The 21,227-nt window shown below is 43.6% G+C and overlaps 1 protein-coding gene across 1 annotated transcript in view; it reads left to right on the forward strand.

The window, feature by feature from the left end:
* Window positions 1-21,010, forward strand: part of LOC146865944 (fructose-1,6-bisphosphatase isozyme 2) — a 325,450-nt gene extending 304,440 nt beyond the window's left edge. Inside the window, exon 7 of the mRNA XM_085632911.1 lies at window positions 20,565-21,010. Coding sequence (XP_085489037.1) covers window positions 20,565-20,759 — 195 coding nt within the window. The 3' untranslated portion in view covers window positions 20,760-21,010. The remainder of the gene's footprint in view (window positions 1-20,564) is intronic.
* The last annotated feature ends 217 nt before the right edge of the window (window positions 21,011-21,227 follow it).

Here is a 21,227-nt window from a genome sequence, read left to right on the forward strand (position 1 = left end):
AGCCCATATGATGAAGCATGACACTGAAAGGGTGTGTGAGGGCACCATAATCCAACATATGGATTCCCAACCATAGACACATTGTCGATTTAGTTGGATCCAGCCTTCTCTTTGACTTTACCGACTCTATCACAGAGGAACGGCATAAACTCTAATTTTGTGATTCCTTAACATACCCAGGCCCCCATTCCCTGGCTAAGCGTCGAACCAGGACACTCAAGACCAATCACAATACTGCATTGCAGCATTGTGATTGGTCAGGGGAGCCTAGGTGATTATCAATCACAATGCTACACTGCAGCGTTGTGATTGGTCAGTGGGGCCTGACTGTGCTTCCTGTTCCTAGAGTTTGACGAGGAGAGCAAGAGAAGAAACGTGGGACCCGGCAGCAAGGTAAGTTTATTTATTATTTTATTTTTATATTGTGCACCCACCCATATGACCCCCCACTGCGACCCCACCATGCAAACTTCCCCCACGCGACCCCCAACCCATGCCCCCCACCCACGAACCATGCCGGCCGCCACTGTCTAACAGCAAACCCTGACCGCAGCCCTGTTGGTGAGGCTGCCCGTGAGTGGAGGGTGTGCATACAGAGAGGTGACTCAAATGAAGAACTCTTGATTCTACTTTCAAATTATGCAGTGCAGTGTGGGCGAGAAAGAGTTCCTAGCAGTGCCAAAACTATCACCCCTCACAAAAGCATCCTAGAACTGATTGGTGAGCTCAGGTGGTAGGGAGGGATTTAATTCCAATTATAGGTTCTTGACAAATTATCTGTCAGTTATCTGTTTTTACACATCAGTTCACACCATTGTTGTAATGGGCCTCAATTCCGGCCTCGTGCATCTATAAAGCAGCGCTATCCATCTGAATTAATATATTAATACATAGACAATGCCAGGGTTTAACCCACAGCAAGATTCAGTCATCTGGACTCAAAGAATGCCTACAAGAAGTTAACAACTGGGTACTCTATCACACATGTTGATTTTGTTATTACTCGAGTAGAAAATGTACGCGAGAGGCAGCAAATCTACTTGAACGGCAGCCCTGTGACCGCGACCACTCACAACCACCCACTAGGTTCCTGCTGTCTCTACTTGTGACGGTTTTACTTTCTGTGTCATCCTCTGTCTTTTTGCTGTGTATGATTTCTGTCTCTTCCACTCTGTAAATACTTGAGGAGGAAAAATAAGTGCTGGTCCCCCAAAGAGTGCTGGTGACCCACTCCGGCAACCACCAGTAACCACAGGCTCAAGTTAGGCACTGTATTTTTCAGCTCCCTGCTGGGATTTTGAAAGTGTTGCCAGCCCCGGCTCTACGCTCCTTCTGACACTCCTTCCTCTTTCAGAGAGAAGACTAGTGCTTAATAAATCAGCCAGGCTCGACTGAAAATAGCTCCTCCTTTTGAGGCTTGTTTCAAAGCTCTGAAGGATTGTGCTTTTTTTATACCATCACTCTACCGCGTGCCAGTGTGTCATTCGCAGAGGGCAGGATAGGAGAGTTTATGCAGCCTGCTGCCATCTGACCTCATCTGCTTAGCCTGCACTTCCTTAAGCCTTGGGACCTTGTTGTGTAAAGAAATCAAATCAGGTGCGACTCTTGCATCCCAGAGAATGAGTAACAAGTTGCTAAGGCGTGTTTACATGTCTTTGGACTCTATGACCGCTGACGGCTGGATAGGATCGAACGGAATGGCGTCATTACATCGAGTACTAACCTTTCATCATTGAAGTGGTTAATGTCTGCACGTATGGCTTTATTCATGCAAGTCCTGAACATTTACAGCTGATACTAAAGGTGGGTGGAGCCAACAAGTAAACAAAGACACACGAGAAAAAGCCTACCACAGGGTCTGACTTGCCTCTTAAAGCCCATGAGGAACTGAGAATGGAACATGTTTGACATGTAAATTGTGCAACAAACATTATATTTAAAAAATCTTCAAAATTCAAAAAGTGTATTTTTTTAAAACATGTGGAATTCGAAATTATATCACTGCATTGACAAGCATTTATTTTCAAACGTGAATTTAGAAATAATCAAGACGCCCCACAATGCCATCAGTGAACTAAGAGGCAAGTCACACTAGAGGTGGCCTAGATTTCCTATTTCAGACAGCAGCAGTATAGTCTGTTAAATTAAACACATCCTGTACAGTGCACATCTTGAAATACATCTTTCACAGTACTTTCTTATGCAATAACGAAGAAAAGGGAGGCATGGTGAAATAAAATATTTGTTCATGTTGGGAAGCTGGGATTGAACCATGGTTTTCTGGTTTCCCATTGTGCAATTGGGTATTTCCCTCTCTCCCTTATTACTGTGGGCCTGATTACCAGTTGCTTGTTAAATTCCGTCCGGTGAGTAAACCCCTATTTATGCGCGGGTTGGAAATATGAGTTTGGTATTTAACTCATCCGATAATTATCGATTGCGCTGAATAACTCAACATTCGTTAAATTTCGGCAGATCAAACCTGCCAAAATGTAATGGGGCAAAAACATACGGTATTTACTGTATCATGGAGTTTGGTGCGTTAAACACCAAAATACACATTATTCCCCAATAACTCGTAATAGGTGGCATTTATCTAACTTGATAAATAACAATCCCTGTAGTATCGTAATTTATCATGTACGATAAATACCACCTATACTTGTAACCAGGCCCTTTGTCTTTAATTCTTGGTAGACAACGTTAGAGCATGGGTTGCAGGCAGAAGACAAATACAAGCTCTGATCCTTTTTGGCTTTAGGACCCAAGAGGACTTCAAGCTGAGTCAGGGCCAGGCCTCTGGGTCGAGCCTGGTCCTAAATTTTAGTCGCTCACCGACCTCTAGCTGACACTCACTAAACTCAACCCCTGGCAAAGAGGAAGGGGGTAGCGCCTACCACACCCCTACAGAGACGACCTTCATCCAATTGAATAAAATTGAATATCCTCTGAGACACCCAGCAGCAGAAAGAGCTCAAAGATTTGGCTAATGCTGTGCTATACAAAACATATAACAGCATCACACTACTTACATTCTTCACAGACACTTACATGTTTCTGGGTGTTTAACCTGAATAAAGCCCAGCTCATGTTTGTGGCCATCTGTGATCTCTCTGTTTTCTGTTTAGAAATTCAAATGGCCCCAGTCAGAGTTTGCACTGCCTTCCAATGAATACACATTTTTCTTGACCAGTTGCTACAATTCCAGCCTCTATGATGTACAAGCCCCAAAATAATTTCTGCAAGTATATTTTTCACTTTGGTTGGCTGGGGCTATGTTATATAAACCCGCAAACCTGGCACCCCAACTTGATTGGCCCTTCAGGACCCAGCAAATTGCTTTCATGTGGACTTCTGGAGAAGTTCTGTTGAAAAGGCGCAGAGACATCTGACAATGAACTGGACTCCAGAAGTTTACCATGTCCCCAAAGCTGAGACTGAATGCAGGACTCTGAAAAATAAACTCTTGAAGGAACCTACCCTAGGCGAGGTTGAAGCTGTACTGTCTGGTGAGAGGAAAGGTGTTGACAGCTGACCTGAAGGATGTGGAGAATGAAAGACATGCATCAGACATTCCAGGACTGCGAGTGTGGTGAGGTGTTATCACCCTGCTCTAGCATGTACCATCTCAGACTTTGTGGGAGCACCATTTTTCAACATGACAGCGACACATGGAGTTTACTCTCCACTGTAGGTCTTGTGGTGGTGTTTCATTGGATAAGGATGGTAGTTGTGATCCCAGATCATTTGAACCATCTCTCTAGCCTTTCGGAGCCTGAGATATCACCAGCTATAGAGTTGGCTGGATCTGAACGCTAAATCTCAGTTTGTAATTAGAATGGTTGTATGACATTACCATGTGTGATTTTACCGCACACGTCTTTACATCGCATATTTAACCATGCACCACGCTTGTACATCTGATAACATTAAAAACAAAAAGTACACTTACCCCGTAAACTACTAGCACACACACTTTCACCATGCATACCATTATTTGGATTTCTTTTATTTGGACTTTTGCATGTAATTTTAACTTTGTGCGTTAATTAGAACAAACATATTTTTTAAACGCTACAAGTAAAAGTAAAAAGTACGCGTTAAACGCTTTTATTTATATATTTTCAAAAAAATGCCACCACCAAGATGGCGGCTCTCGTACACAATGTAGGTTAAATAATTAATCTGGAAAAAAATACCTCATCATTACCTATATTAATGATACCCTATGCACCATGTCAGAAGAACCCAGGACTCAAACCCTTGCCCGCAGACCACGCGTGACTTCAGCGGAGCGAGCTTGGGAGTACGAAAGACTCTGTAGGGGCTGCGGTTCTGGTTTCTGACAAGTATTAATTCATTTTCAAACTAATACTCACCCACCCACAGAACACTCTGCATCCCAGTAGTGTATTGTGTAAACTGCCATTGTATAGACATACTTGGTAATGATTTGTGTAGTACCAGCCATTTCAATATTTCCATTGTAAAGACTTGCATGGTATTGACTCTCGTTGTAACTGTTTGAGCATTGTAAAAAATGTGTAGTTATTGTAGGTCGAAGTAAAAACTTAGTTGTAAATGCTATCAAACACAACTGAAGGGTTGAAGCAAGAGAAAACCGCACCTGACAACAATAGTGTAATGAGAAAGTTATATGATACTTTCATAGGTGCAATGAACCAAGGAGTACAACCCCTCTCCACTCCAAAATTTGGAAAAACTCCAAAATACAAAAAAACACAGGATGATTCAGCACTCAATAGTTGGATGCTTGAGTTCAATAAGCAATTTGATAAACACAGTCTTAATGTACACATTTAAGAACTTCCTATGTAGAGATTTTCTTTCTTCACTTGTCCTTCATTAAACATCTCTTCACATAGAAATACATCAATCAGATAAAATCCAGTAGCCGGCGCGTTTCGTCCACATAGGACTTCTTCAGGGTACTGACGAGTATGTGGGATTCGCCAAATCCAAAATATCTTTTGGCACAGTTTATATCCCTAGGAAAATCAGGTTATGTAGTATGTACATCTGGATATATAGATCGGTCACACAAAGTCCGTCATGGTGTCTGCTTGTCCTTGGGCTATAAACTATGCCAAAAGATATTTGGGATTTAGCGACTCCTATGTGGACGAAACATGTTGGCTACTGGATTTTATCTGATTGATATATTTCTATATTTCTATGTGAAGAGATGTGTTTATCAACTTGGTTATTGAACTCAAGCATCCAACTATTGAGTGCTGAACCATCCTGTGTTCTTTAGTTGTAAATGCTGTTTCCCCTTAGAACTAGTGCTTCTAAGTGAGTCTGTTGCCAGTGGGTACACCCACCACCTGTGCATCTCCACTATAACCTCTCATTTATGAAATATTCCCCCTTAAATTTTTAAACTGATGAAAAATGTTGTGTTGCTCCTAGCTCATTTACAGAGTAATTAGTCTCCTTATGAACTATATACATCACCGCTCGTTACTGACCACTGGAGCCCGTATGACCCCATCAATTGGACATTGGAATTGTTTATTTTCAGACTAGTCTAACTGAATACCCTAACGCTATATTTTTTGTGGGTTTGTGTTTAAAGCATTTTTGTATTTTGTGACATTTTTGGCAGATGCTTAGCTGCCTCAGCTCAAACCTATTGCCATGTCTCCCCTTCTACCTAGCGTTACCAACAAACTAGCACAAAGGGCAGACGTATGCAAACATGCTCTGAACATTGTAGCATTCTGTCTGGCATCTAAGGCCTGCATACAAAGCCTTGGAAACTGTAAGCATTTTAAGGAAAAACAAGAACATTTAGGATAAGTTGAACAGAGACTCTTGTGTTATTTGAAATGTAACACTTCACCATGTAAGAGCTATAAAAATGTTTTCCATCTCAGTCATAGAAGGCGCTAACAGCTCTTACTGCTTGTGTTATTCGCCATTTCACACATTATATGGTTAAGGCCTATTCTTTTTCAAATCTATAGCTCAGTTCTGAGAGGATGTTGACTTGTTTCTGTGTGATCACTGTCATGATTTAGAAGAGAAAGGTAATATTTTAAAAACAATAACTGCTTCCTGGTCCTTCAGCTCCTCCAGCAGGCAAACCCTCCTTATCTTATCGCTCTTTGATAATACTTTATTGTGCCAACTCTGTGCGATAGATTTTGAAGTTGTAAACTTTTATAAGGCTGTAAATAATAGAGTTAGGATTTAATTATATGTGAGTTTTGGCTGAACTAGTCTAGCCTGCAGTTACTGGTCAATCTCTTACACAAGATAGCCAAAAAGTGAGATAGCGAGAGGGACATCCAATGTCTTCATTATTTAATATTCCCCTTGAAGTCCTACTGTTGTAACTTAGGTTTCCCTGCTGCTCAGCCAGAATGAGTGTGTTGTGGAATGTCGGATAGATGGAATGTTGGATGTCTGTGAATGTCAGTTGGGTATGGGCTGAGCAGCAGGACAGCTGCTCCTGGTGGGGTTTTCCTGATTTTTACTTGTAACAACTTAAATAAAGAACTTAACTAATCTACGCTATAAGTCCGGTACTTCTTTTGATTACAACACCTACCTAATGCAATATGGGCCCTAGTTGATTTATGTGGGATTGTACAGGCTCTGAAGCATTCACATGCTCGGGCTTGCCTTGTTACCTGAAGATGGCGGACGCGTGAGCATGATGCTCCGTGCCAGCCAGAGGCGCAACTAGAGCCAAATTTCGGGGGGGGCTAAGAAAACATTTCGGGGGGGGGGGGCTGAGTCTTCAAAGCCATAGGCAGAGTGGAGCTGCAGGGGCTCTTAGAAGGGGTTAAACAACAGCGAGGCCTCATTAACATACAAATGGTCTTTTAAAGACCTGTGAAGTGCTCGGGTGCGGCTGTGTGTGCGCCGCGAGGCTGTCTCATCCCGGGCTGCCACACGCGACGGGGGGGCGGGGGGCTGAAGCCCTGTGAGTCCAATGGGTGTTGCGCACCTGGTGCCAGCCCATCATTAATTAATCCTGTTTTAACCATGCCACCACTTTCTGGGCAACGGAGCACGACTGCCGGTTATGGTGGGTGCTGAGACAGGAACATTTTTAGGGACGAGATTCCTGCCCATCACGGAGGCTGAGACCAGCACGGAGTGGTAAACGCCTCCTGGCAAGATGACGCAGTGATTCGGCGGACCCCAAATTGCTGAATTCACAGGTGGTGGGTGTCGGACTAGTGAGCCCCCCTGCCCGATGTGGAAGGGAGAGGGAGTGGTGGCCCCGCCCGCTGAGCCGCAACGTGAACGAAGCCTAAGCGTACAGGTCCCGCGTCGGCTCCACTTAGCTGTGAGACCTTGGAGAGGCCTGTTTGGTCCCAAGTTGGTGAGCGGAGTGCTGCCAGGCAACTGCGGGGGACGCTGCTGTGCTCGGGAGCTGGCAAGGCCCGGAACCCGGAACCCGGGTGGAGGCAGGCCCCAGTCCCCACCTGATGGGGAGCTCAGGCCTCCTCCATTGATTCTGGTGGACATGACGCGGAGGCCTGTTCTGTAGCGATCAGGACCTGTGGCAGATTCGGGCGCATGCAGTAAACACCACCTAACTTGGAGCGTCCCCCCGCTTCTTTTTTTAGGACTTGTGCCCTGCCCCCCCCCCCCCCCACGGGAAAAGTGGGTTGGAGACACTTCAGTGTTGGTAGTAACTCGGGGCCTAGATGGAGACCCGGTGTTCCAGTTGCTGGGGTCAACAGATGGGCCGAGACCCCGCAGGGCCTCTATTTTCGTCTCCTGTTTTGATCAGTGCAGCACATACACACGCCCGTGGATTACAAGCCCCCCAGCTGATGATTTTTCAGCTGTGCCCACAATAACGCAGATGCTGCATTACTGAAAAGTGCAATGAGGTGGTGGCTTGCCGCACATTGATGAAGGTGAGACAGACACAAGCCCAGAGTCCTCCCAAGCAGACATTATGCAGTTGCCATAGGTGACACGGAGGACAGCGGATGACATCATTTGATGTGGCGAAGGAGAAGAACAGTGGCACCCACTGGTTTATACGGCATCCTGACCTTGGATGGGGTAGACACTCAATGTGGGGATCGGCTGTCGCGGGTGGAATGGGTACTATAGCCTTTGGACTGTAACCTGCCCCTCATTGGAAGGCTGAATCTGAGCTGTTTGGGTCTTCTAATTCGCTATGATGGTTTTCTCACAGTTTGGGTGGCTGGCCGCAGTCAGACTGCTCTTGGGAAGGGAAGTTAATGTCATGGGATGTGTTATATTTTATGTTATATTGGTTTGTTCTTTATGCATGGGTGTCTTGATACGACTTTATGTGAGAGGTGGGGATCAAACGGCACAATGTCCATAGATATTTACGTCGACGAGGAGTACTGATAGCTATGCTGCAGGACACACATCTAATCTAAGGTGAAGTGGAAAATTACGCAGGAGATGGAGGGGACAGGTATTTGCCACCTCCTTCTTGGCATACGTCAGAGGGACATTGATCTGGGTGAGGGCTGGAGTCCTTTTTGAACCTCAGCGAACACTTATTGATGTAGAGGGTCATTATGTTCTACTCACAGGGAGATTGTGGGGATGTGAGGTTACCATCTGCAGCGTGTATGCCCCTAACCAGGACCAAGACCTCTTCTTTCATAGGCTCTTGGCTCCCTTGGCTGATATAACTGCAGTAGACTTACTTCCCGGGGGGATTTTAGTACTGTATCTGATAACTTATTAGATCGTTGGATGCCCCCATTGCCAGGGGCTCCATCACATCGCAATGCGGCTGGATTGAGGAATTCGATGGAACATTGAGGGTTGAAAGATATATGGAGGACACAACATGCTTCCACAAGAGACTACTGTTATTATTCACCCACACATCAACTACATACATGTCTAGACGCCTTTCTGTGCTCTTCCGCCCTTGGTGGCACCATTCACCACACGGAATACTTAGGACGTAGAATATCAGGCCCTTGCTCTTTATTATTAGAGTTTAAACCGTTGAAGACCCGCCCTCTGATCCCCCTGTGGCAGCTTAACCCCTAGCATTGGAAGATGTCTGCTTCAAAGAAACCTTAAAGACTGCTATTGACAATTATTACTAGTGGAATGGGAGGCATTTAAAATGGTGGTGCGTGGGCATTGTCTAGGACAATCAATAGGGGCCCAGCGGGAACTACATTTAGAACTACAAACACTAGAGGATAAATTGCATCAGCAGGGAAAAGCTCAAGGTATGGGTTCCGAGGACCCAGAGAGGCATGTAACCTTGCTATGATTATTGAGAGTGCAGAAAGAGGAAGGTAGGCCGGGGTGCATGTTGGCTTGGCTGATCCGACTGGAATTCCAGGGGTCTCCGATAATGCAGGTAAGGGATAGGGGTGGAGGTTTTGTCTATGATCCTGAAATGACTAATACAAAGGATTATACTGTGCATCGCCCCCGATCACACAATGGGAGCAAAAAGACTTTCTGAGAAAGTTGCCACTCCAGACCCACAGGGCAGGGATGCACTGGGCGAGCCAGTGACAGAACATGAAATCCGAGTGGACATTAAAAGCATGGCTACTGGGAAGACCCCGGGTCCAGACGGCCTCCCAGAAGAATTTGACACTACATATGCCTCGACGTTGGCTCCTACATTAGTGGCCCTAAATACGGAATCTCTGCGACTTGGACGGCTACCGGACTCCTTACGTGACGCAGTGGTGATCCCGCTCCCCACGACCACCACCCCAGGGGCTTCCACAGTAGGGGACTACAGACCGCTCTCAATGCTCAACATGGATTTTTAACTCCTTAGTAAAATACTGGTGTCCTGTCTTCTCACATGTCTACCTTGTTGCATCCTGATCAGAATGGGTTTATCCCCTCTCAGAATGCATCCCTTAATTTGCGGAGAGTATCTTCAGTTTTATTTCACCCGAAAGTCCACTCCTTCCCACAGGTGGCCTTTTTATCAAATGACCTGGAGAAGGTGTTCGAAACAGTGTGGTGGGATTTCTTGTTTCAGACCATGAGGGGCTGAATGGCTGAAATGATTGAAAATATTGTATGAAGGCCCTACAGTGCGGGACCGAATGGGCAGGACTGTGTCCCAACATTATGGAGTCTTCCTGGGTACTAGACAGGATTGCCCCCTATCACTGCTCCTGTTTGCCCTGGCAATTGAGCAGCTGGTTGTCCTGTTCAGGGAGGGCGGAGAGGAAATAGGGGTACCTATACAAGGGCAGAAACACATAATTTCCCTATATGCAGATGACCTTTTGATTTATGTGGCAGATGTTAGGGATGGCACAGCTACAGCTCTTGAGCTACTGGGGAGTTTTGAGCGGGAATCAGGCCTAAAAGTTAATAAGAGTAAGACTTAATTGTTCCCAGTAGCTTCTTTGCAACCCCGCCCCCTGGAGATTCCGGTGGAACTGAATTGGACACAGTCCACTTCTCGATACCTAGGGATCCACATTTGTCATTCTCTTGAAGATCTCAGAGAGGGCAACCTAGGGAGGGCAATTCAAACCCTCCGATCTTGTGCTCCCTTCTGGTGCTCCTTATGTCTGCCTATCATGGCTCGGATCTCTGTATCGAAAATGGTTATGCTCCTGCGCTTATTATGTTATTTTATTAATCTCCTGATCACAATCCCAGCTGGCTGGTTTCACTAACTAGATTCTTTACTGAGGGATCTGATTTGCGGCATGGAGAGGCGCAGAGTGCCCTGTAAGGGAAGGAGGCTTGGAAGCTCCAAATTCTGAGCTATATTTTTTGCTTCCCAGCTGCAGCAGGTCACGCAGTGGTTGGAAGGGATGCGGTTAGAAGACATAGATGAAGCAGAGAGGGAGGTGGGCTCTATGGGGTTACTGGCTTAATTACTCGATCCGACGATGGATGAACTGTGCCTTTCACCGTTGCTGGGTATGGCCCCACGATGCTAAAGCCAGGTGGTGGCGAAGACGGCCGGCACTCCTTTGTACTCCTCGGTTCTGCCATTAGTACGACTGCCTTATGGGGATCCCATTTCTATATTTACAGCCGAGCTGCTGGCAACCTGGCCTGAGGTGGGGCTTGACACTGTAGGAGATCTTTATCACCTGAATATTCTTATTCCCTTTAAGGATTTATTGGCAGATGCAGGACTCCCGCCTGGCCAGTTCCTCCAGTACGAGGTGTTAAAACGTGCGTTCCGGAAATTATGGGGCGGAGGTAGAGAGGAGCCTAAGACGCACTTGGTGTTGCACTCTTTGTTATCTCTAGGAGCAGCTGGTCACTTGGTGAAGTGGTTATATTGCTCTTTGTCAGATGCGACCCGCACCCCCTGACGCGACTATGCAAGCGATGGGAGTCGATTATGGGGAAGGAGCTCTCGAATCCGGAGTGGTACAGAGTAATAGCTTACCACAGAATGGTATCCTGTAATGGGAGACATCATTTATTACAAATGAGCTACAATGCATTCCATTACAATGCGGTCGTTACAACGAGAACCATTACATCGCAAGTCGTTTCAACGACTTGCTGTAGGGGGCACGCTGGTGTTGGATTTACAATCCAACACCTTCCCTACTGTTGCACAAACTGGGTTAGGAATAGTAAATAATACTATTCCTAAATCCCCCGCGCCCCCTACAGCAAGTCATTGTAACGACTTGCGATGTAATGGTTTGCATTGAAACAACCGCGTTGTGATGGAATGCGTGAAAAGCACATTTGTAGTAAAGTGACGTATTCCCTGTAACACCAGGTTGAAATATATGCAGTTTAATTATATACCCATAACTTATATGACACCACATAGGCTACGGGTTGCCTGCGATAGTGCAGTCCGCTGCTGCCTTAGGTGTAATGGTGAAGATGCAGATTTTGTCCATATGACATGGGCATGTCCCGGTCTAAGATCGTTTTGGGATGAGGTAGTGGCAGCAGTGAATGCGACACTGAGGTGCACACTCAGCTCTACGATTGGGGTTTGTTTACTTTGGCTTTTACCTCGGCCACCTAAGTGGAAGTTTGGGAGCAGATTTATAGACTTGGCCCTGATCCTAGCCAGAAGGAAGATTGCCAAGGCCTGGAAGTCTGCAGCGGACCTGGTTGTGGGAATCTGGAGACAAGATGTGATGCATTGAGCAGGTGCAGAGGGGAGGGCATTGGCTAGGGAGGAGGCAGTGCAATGGAGAGAAACTTTGGATACATGGGAACACCCGGAGAGAGAACATGAATCAGATGATAACCCCCGAAATAGGTCCCAAGCCAGTGATTGAACTGAGACGATGCCTGAGGGGATGGAGAAGAGAGTTAACGCGCCATACATGACAAGAATGAGCAGAGAAGATTATAGACAAATGGGGGGTGGACTAAGGGCGTTGAGAGGCTACAGAGGACTTGAAAATAGGTTTTCCTGAGACCTCATTTGTATGATAGTGTTCGGAAAACGGGCGCTCTCATTTGGCGGTCGGCCTGCTCCTCCGATCCCCGCCTCAATGATGTTTAACTCACCCAGATAGGGAACATTTTCCTTTTTCTTCTTTTTCCTGACCATGGAAGATAACATGCCACCCTGCATATGTTTGTTTACTGTTACGTTTTATTTTTCTTTAAAATAAAAAATGGCACCATAAGGGAGATCTCCCTTTGGAGCTCCTGCACGTAATAGACTGCACCATCAGATATATAGGTAGAGGAAGAAGAGAACATTGTTGTGATGGCTAGAACTTTATTGGCACGCAGTTCCAAGGTTAATTCATTGTTAAAGTATTAGTCACATGAGTCATTCTCTGTAAGTGCTGTATAGTAATTGCTAAGATGGAAGTTAGTGAGATGGAACTGGTACACAGTTTGTGTGGCACTTTGTAACACAATGGATAAATGTAAGACGATCAAGACTGTAAATGCACGTCAGACTGTGAAAAAATGCCAACAAAAATATGTTACAAAAAAAAAGCGTTCACATGCTCATTGTTTGTGGATATGCTGCTTACGTTTTTTATCAAGTTTTCTTCCATTCCACAATTACTTTATTTGATGGAAAGATTTGGTTGCTTCTCCGACTACAAACAACTATTAAAACACTATTACACTTCCCACTTTCAAATTTGTCAGGAAAGATATACATTTTCCACCAATAAACAGAACCCAAACAACTACTATAGCTGGAAATCATCAGCCCGAGAATGGTAACATATATCATAAGCAATGATATGGAAAGCATATCAAGCCTGAAGGAGAAATGTCAATGTTGCCAAGATTTACATTTAAGTGAGGCTTATTGCAAGAAAGCTGACTGCATTACCCAAACAGGAGCACATCTCTGAATCTGAGCATCACGTGCAAGCGCCAAACGTATACCTGGAATATTTGATGAATTTTTTGGGACTCCAAAAATGAAGTACCTAATGAACTCAGATGTGAGGATCCGGGTGTACTATATGATATGGCTGTGGGGCCTTATCGTGGAGTACACCTTCCCTTTTCACTCAATCACTACAGATAGATTGTAAACGATGGCCTCCACCTGTTGGAGAAGCACAGGAAAGACTGGGAAAGCACAGAGGGATGGATTCACCACTTTGACAGCCATATTGCACAATCTTGACTTTCCCTCTTGAATGACTCACCTGGTCATTCGAAAATGGATAACTATATCGATGTTGTCATTAGACGCCTTTTGTTCTGAAGAAAGAGGGAGAGCAGTTGAGTCCTGCCGAGAGATGTTAGGGTTCCTGAAACAGGTACCTACTAAATAGAATAGTTACATTGAAACAGTGCAGATGAAGAACATTAAAGTGGGACATATAGACTGCCTAGCTCTGCTAGCACAAGTTAATGAGCGTATGGAACACAATGCGTTTCCTAAATCAGGTAAGTCACGCTCGTGGAAAAAAAACAGGGCAGTGCCTCTAATGGCAGCAGAGGTGCATTAGAGAGACAGTTCTGGTGGGGTATAAATTAAGCGTGAAGGAGGATGCAAATGTCTTACCCTAACACCTTTGGCAACATTGTTTAAGAACTAAGGGCTAGATGTACGAAGGTTATGAATATTGATTTGCGAATTGCGATTTCGTGCGAATCGCAATTAGGAAGTCGCTATTCCTAATGTGTGAAACTCTTTTGATTTCATTACCCATTTCTAGTGGGTCGCAAATAGACCTACCTCATGTATATTGATAAGGTAGGTCTCAATTTGCAACCCATCACAGTGATAGTGGCCTGCTGAGGTCAGCAGACCGCCATGTCTGTGATTTTTTTTTTATAAAGCAATGTATATATTTTTTAATGCAGCCAGTTTTCCTTAGAGGAAAACGGGATGCATTTAAACAGAAAATAATTAGGGGCACATGCATCAAACTCCCCATTTGCGATTATCAAATAGCGATTTTTAAGGAACCGTTATTTGGTGATCGCAAATGCCTATGCATGTAGGAATTCCAATAAATTTTGCCATTCCTTTACATTAGCTAATAGCGATTCGGGAATTGCAAATCACTATTAGCCAATGTGACTCCATTAACAGCCCATAGGAATGAATGGTAATGCATTTGCGATTACCAAATTGGTAATCGCAAATTAAGAATGCAAATCCAAGGGTGCCCGAGGGCCTAAGGCCCCCCTGAAGCACCGCCCCAAAAAAGGTAAGTGTGCACATGTGCGCTACATGGCACTTTGAAAAATGCATGCACAAATTACCATCAACTTGAAGTTGATGGTAATTAGCGTTTCCTAAATGCACATTCGCATTTAGGAAAGGCTACATGTATCGCCTTTAGGGAATTCCAAATTGCGATTCCCTAAATGCATTTGCTATTTAGGGAATCGCAATAAATTGCGATTCCCTAAATTGCGAATGGAAAAAGGTACATGCATCAGAAAAAGCCTTTTTCCATTCGCAAATGTGGCGATTCTGTGAATCGGCCCGTTTGAGACCAGAAAAAAGCTTGATGCATGTGCCCCTTAATCTGTGTCATTTAATTTTTTAAGAGTGCGCAGTGGTCTCTAGGACCACTGCCTGCTCCTAAAAAAGTATGTTTTCAACATTCTCAAAGAGGAAGGAGTCCCAAAGGGATCCCTTTTAATTTGTGAATGGTTAACCACCACCTTTAAAATGGTGGTAAAGTATTACTGTTTTGCAACCGGAATTCGGTCGTCAAACAGTAATACTTAGCATACTGATTTGGTATTTGGAAGGGACTCCCAAAACACACCCCTTCCAAATACCGGATCAAAATGCAATTTGTGATTCAGTAACAAGTTACTCAATCACAGTTTCATTTTGTACATTTAAAAAGGCATTTTTCCGGTCCCAAAAGGCCAGATTCTGCAAATCAGGCCATTTGCGACCAGAAAAATGCTTTGTACATCTGCCCCTTAATGCAGGTGCAGGGTTTTACAGAAGCAAATATTAGGAGAAAACGTTTATATTAAGCATCTACCGTTAGTAAAAGTTGGATACTGCACAGAATACAGGAAGTATGAAGTTTGCCTGTCACCCATTTTCAGGAAACTGTACAGAATGTATGAGGTGTGAAGTTTGCCTGTCACCAATTACCCATTCACCTCATTTCATAGTCTCTCTTCAAAGGCCACTGCAGGTGACCAGCTGCTTCCTTCCAATGCAGTGAAGCAACGCAGTGGCAGGCCACAGAGCTCGTTCCAGAGGAGACCTTTAGTTACAATGGGCCTGGGTGTCAACAACAAGTTCTGTAGAGGAAATATTATCATTGTCCTTATCATCCAGGTCAGACTGATGTACTGGGCATCGGGTGTTTCCCCAGGAGGCTGGAAGGGTGGCGGGTGGGTTTTTGTATCAGTGCAGCAGTTTTAAAAGCACTGCAGAGTTCCTTGTATACCCAACAGTTTTCAGGCAACAATAAAAGTGCCAAGATAACTCTGGTGATTAATATACCCGGTGGAGAGAGATCAGAGTTTTGTCTACTGGCAGTTTTGACTCATCTAAGGTAGCACAGAGGGTTAATATGGCTATTGCAAAGAGAATGTACTGTGCAGATCACAGAACAGTACTTTATGTGCATAGCTCAGTGGGTTACTGCTTTTGTAACAGAGTTCCTTGTGTTACTGTGCAGTTCATAAGTTACAATCGAAATCTAGGTTAGAAAGTTATGTTTTTTTGGCCCAGCCTTTCATTATCCTATTTTTGCTTTAAAGATTTTATGTGGGTAGAAATAAATTCTTATTAGTAAAGTCAACCCTAACCACTGTGTTATGTTCTGAATCCTGAGTTTGTGCTTTTCCCAGCGGTCCCCACTTCAGAGATTTCAATAGTCTTTGTCATGCACTATCTGATACTCCTATGGCCCCCTCTGAAATCTCAATAACTGAATAAGGGCTCATAGAGCTAAAGGATTGATTGAGAGTCTTGGTGTGATAACACAAGCGAGCTGACTTCTCAGGCTCCCCAGCATGTATGGGGGCTTTCAGAAAAAACCCTCACAGAAAAACATGTGCCTTCATGGGTTACAGCTGCAGTACTGGGAAGTGGTACCGAACCACAAGACACCAGTGAAACTTGTCTGAATGTTAGATAAAAAATCATTCCCAACTACAGCACCACTTCAGTCATTACCGAAGCATTTAAAGTTTTTGTGAATGAGTTAGTGAGGTGTGTAAAGAGAGAGAAACACACAGAATGAGCGCCTGAACTGATCTGTCTAGCATCCTCTGGCCGACTCATGCAGTGAAGAAACTGACCCACTTTGGAAGTAGAAAATGAGGTAGGCAAAGGGAAAAAGTGTTGTGCTTTGATCATGGATATAGAGATAAATGTATATTCCAACACATGTTCTACCAATAATACCACTACTCAAATAATTTATGGTGGACTTGTGTGTATATGATTTAATAAAGAGCTGGGTGTTACAGTCATACACTGGATACAGACTTTATTGAAAGTGTATAAAGCCGTGGGTTCTAAAATGTGTACATAACAAAATAAAATAAAAGAAGAATTAAAAATCAGTGCATCGTCACACACAGTTTTACACAAAATGTTTCCTAAAAAAACAGTGACATCAAGTGAAGGTAGGTTGCATATTTAATTACATAGTGCTAAATGATGCCCCTCTCTGCAACATGTGAAGGGGGGGCGCTTAGTTTCCCATACCTCACAGATAATCATTGGCCTTGGGCTAAATGGAAGCACGTAAAGAATTGGGTGAGCCTGAAAGGTTGGGGGCCACCCTGCGCCACAGGGGCTGCTGGGGCTTGCATTGCACCCCTGTGAATATTAAAGGTAAGGCAATCCTATGATTGTTTGCCTCAAATTTCGAAAATATAGAGCGCAACTAGATTCTTTGTAGAGATAAGAGCTAATGGCGATCTAATATGCTATGAATTCACATGCACTGATTTTGTAACATAAAAGAACATATACCTTCATTTTTCTTGAAATTTGCTGCAGTCTCCAGTTATTACCCTCTTAAAATGAGTCATAACCACAAAATCGCCATCTTAACAGCAATTTCCTCATTGACACGTCCAGGAAGCGATTAAGCTATCCAGTAATCCTCTGCCTAACAATCAGTGTGGCTCACTTGGGGGCATATCAACAACAACCGGCGATAATTATCGCTAAGCGCACTTAGCGCTAGGATAATTATCGCCGGCTAGCGTTGATTTTTATCGCTGAGATAGCGTGCTATTAGCAACGCTTATCTCAATAGCGATAAAAATCCTCACGCTAAGTGGCTAACGTGAGATTATCGCTGGAAACCCAGCGATAATCTCACGTTAGCTTGTTGATAGGGACAGGCAAACTTAGCCATGATATCCTCCTTCCATAGGATATCATGGCTAAGTCAGAAAAATACCAGACGTAAAAAATCAGCGTTAACCGCGGTTAGCGCTGCTTTTTTGTCTCTAACAGGGTTAGCGATATTCTTGATAATAGGAGAAATGTCGCTTAGCGACATTTCTCCTATTATTTTACTCTCGAACGCCCCCTTTGCATCTCATTAGAGATGCAAGGGGAAGCGTAGAGTAAAAGGGTGCTAACATGCAAATGTGCATGTTAGCACCCTGTTGTTGAAAGGGTGCTAGTTTTATCTCTGCTTTTTTGGCTTTTAAAGCCAAAAAAGCAGAGATAAAGCCCTTGTTGATATGCCCCTAAATCTTTAGGTAAAAAGTATACCAGATATTTTTGCTTACTCTTTTCTAAAAACAAAAAGTTTACTTAATGACTGGCATGCACCCTTGGAAGCACAATGACAAGGAAGTAGCTTCAGTTGTAGGCCTCTGCTCTCTCTAAAGGAGGGGTCTCCAACCTTTCCTCTAGTGAGAGTTACTTCTGATCATTGAAAACCGCCATGAGCTACTGCCTAATACAGGGATTCAATAAATGTACACAGGGTCCAAATAGCTTAAACACTGCCATAGAGTATGCCAGCCCTGCTACAGGGAGCATATCGCATTAATGGCACAAGAGCAGTATTGCAAAAGCTTTATATTTGCAGTCCCTACGGATCTGATGTGTCCCTATGCTCTTGAGACAGCGAATAAGAAAAAATTGAGAGAGATAAACAAACACAGAGAACGTGATAAAAACGAGGGGAAGAAAGAAAGAGACAAAGAAAGGAAAGAATGACAGCATGAGAGAAATAAGGCAAGAGAGAAAGAAAGGGAAATAAGAGAGAAAGAAGCAGAGAAAGACTGGGAAAGAAGAGGAACAAATAAAAAGAGAGAAAGAATGAGGAAAAAATAAACAGAGAAAGAAGCAAAAGAAACAGAGGAGATGAAGTAAGAAAGATAAATTAGAAAGACTAGAGGAAAAAAGAAATAAATACTGAAAGTAATGAAGTAATTACTGAAAGGAGAGAAAGCAAGAAAGAATGAAAAAGGATGTAATAGAAAAAGAAAGAAGAAAGGGCAAGAAAGACAAAATGAAATCAAGAGAAAAAGAACAACGAAAAAAGATGGAAAGTAAGGAAAAGAAAAAAAGGGATAGTAAAGGTATGAAAGTAAAAGAAAATAAAGAAAAAGAAAGAAGAAGAGATAGAGAAAGAACAGTAGCAGAGGACGAAAGGAGAAAATGTACAGCAGGTAAATACAACAGAAAGAATAACATGATGAAAGACGAAGACACGGAAAGAAGATAAGACTGAAAGAAAGGAGGGAAAGAAGTAGCGAAAGGAAGAGATAGGACAAAATGCATGGCAGTAGAGAAGGAAAGATCAAGAAAAGGGGAAGGAAAATAAATGGAGAAAGGAGAATGACAGAAAGAGGGGTAAAAAGAAAATGTAGAAAAGGAAAGAATTATTGAGAGAAAGAAGGAGAGAAAGAAAGGTGAAGAAGAGAGAATCGGAGAGAAAAAATGAAAAGAGAAAAAGGGGTGAAAAATAAAGAGAATTAAGGGAGAAAAAAGAAAAAACAAAGAAGGGGTAAATGGTGGGAAAACATAGTAGAATAAAGACAAGAGAAAAGAAAGAAGGAAAATGAAGAGAATGCACTATTAAGAGAATGGAAAGAAAGAAAGAAGGAAAGAAAGAAGTAGTGTAAAAAGTGTATTTGTTATTTTCGTTTTTCTGTTTTATGCATGGTTTACTCCTGGAAACCCATGTCCAAATTAAGACTAAATTGAGACATAACTCCTGATAGAAAATGCTTTGTGAATCAAACCTAGAAAATGGGGAGTAATTCACACCCATTACATGAATTAGACATATCTACTCACAGAGCAAGGGTTAGGAATCATGTCCACGACCTCAGTATAATTAAATTGGTATGCATCAGGGTAGATGCCCCAAGGGACAAATTTGTCTTCATAAGTTAAAGTAATGTTTGTGTATGTAGAAAGTAGGTTTCCTAGGGGTGTGAGAAAAGAGGCAAAGGAAAGGAGGGACCAGTGTATTCTCTGCATTTAGGGCCTGATTTTAAGTTTGGCAAGCGGGATTTACTCCGTTGTGGCAAAGGAGTAAAGTACTACATCGCCCTGAGGGTGTATCACTGCCAAATTTAGAGATGTCCGCCAGCCCAGTAGACATCTCTTGCATTTACAGGAACCGCTGTCATTGCCGTTGAAAGTCTGCTGTGTGGCTCTGCCAACATGATGGCGAGCACTGCACACTTTCAATGATTTCTTTTATTTTTTTTAATAAAACACCCAAGTGGGATTTTGTTTTTGAAAATAAAAAAAACCAATGACCCCATTAAAAAAATGTTAGTATCACTTACTTACCGCCATATTTTGGATGGTGGTACGTGAAAGCAAAAACTTGCCATTTGTCCGCCACTCTAAATTGGGTGGGCAGACAAATGGCAAAACCTGTGATGGCGGAAACAGAGTAGCCTTCTCTGTATACATACTAAAGGTCTGCCCGACTCTAAACAAGGAGGGGGGACCTTCAGTGTAGTGGAGAGGGTACTCAGTCACCTTTGTGACAGATCACCCTCTCCGCCAAACTATAAATTGGGCCCATAGCATTCCATGAGGGATATACGGTGGAGCTCAGAAAAGCTGAAACCTAAAAACCAAATGGCTACGTGGAATTTGCAAGGGTTATTTTTTCTATAAACTTTAATAAGGTGCTTATTTTTAATATCGTGTCCCTTGTTTTCTGTTCTTGTTTTAGCTTCGGCTCCTGTATGAGTGCAACCCCATGGCTTTCATTATTGAGCAAGCTGGAGGGATGGCAACCACAGGAACCCAACCCGTGCTGGATGTGGAACCCGAGTCGATTCACCAGAGGGTGCCACTGGTTCTCGGATCCCCAGACGACGTACAGGAGTTCCTCAGTTGTGTGAAGAAACACCAGAAGAGCAGTTAAATGGAAAGTCACAAGATGCAAACACCAGCATACACTCACAGCCATCACCATTTATTCCTTCCTTTTTCATAACATGTTTCATGGCTCAGCACAGATGATCCCACCCAGATGTCTCTGTCAGCTCTTCTTCCACCTCACAGTTTTCATGTTTTGAGGTGAGACTGCTTGACTCTGTATCTCTTTTCCTGCCCTCATATGATGAGATGGGTGGTAGGGCCGGGGGGATCCCATTAAATTAATTATTTGCTGTATGTGTAGTCTCAATTTATATTTATTTTATTAACAGTACTTTTAAGCATGAGTCCAAAGTTGGACCAGCCTAAGCTAACACATTCCTCCTGCACATTGCTCCTGTATTCTTGAACACCGTCAACCAAATGTCATGTTAGTCATGAGCCGCCTCACACATGTGCAATTTTGAATGTATTACAACTTCCTCAGTCTGAGCACTTACAAGACTGGTCTCCT

Source organism: Triturus cristatus, chromosome 2_1, assembly GCF_964204655.1.
Source record: "Triturus cristatus chromosome 2_1, aTriCri1.1, whole genome shotgun sequence".
Taxonomy (NCBI): Eukaryota; Metazoa; Chordata; class Amphibia; order Caudata; family Salamandridae; genus Triturus; species Triturus cristatus.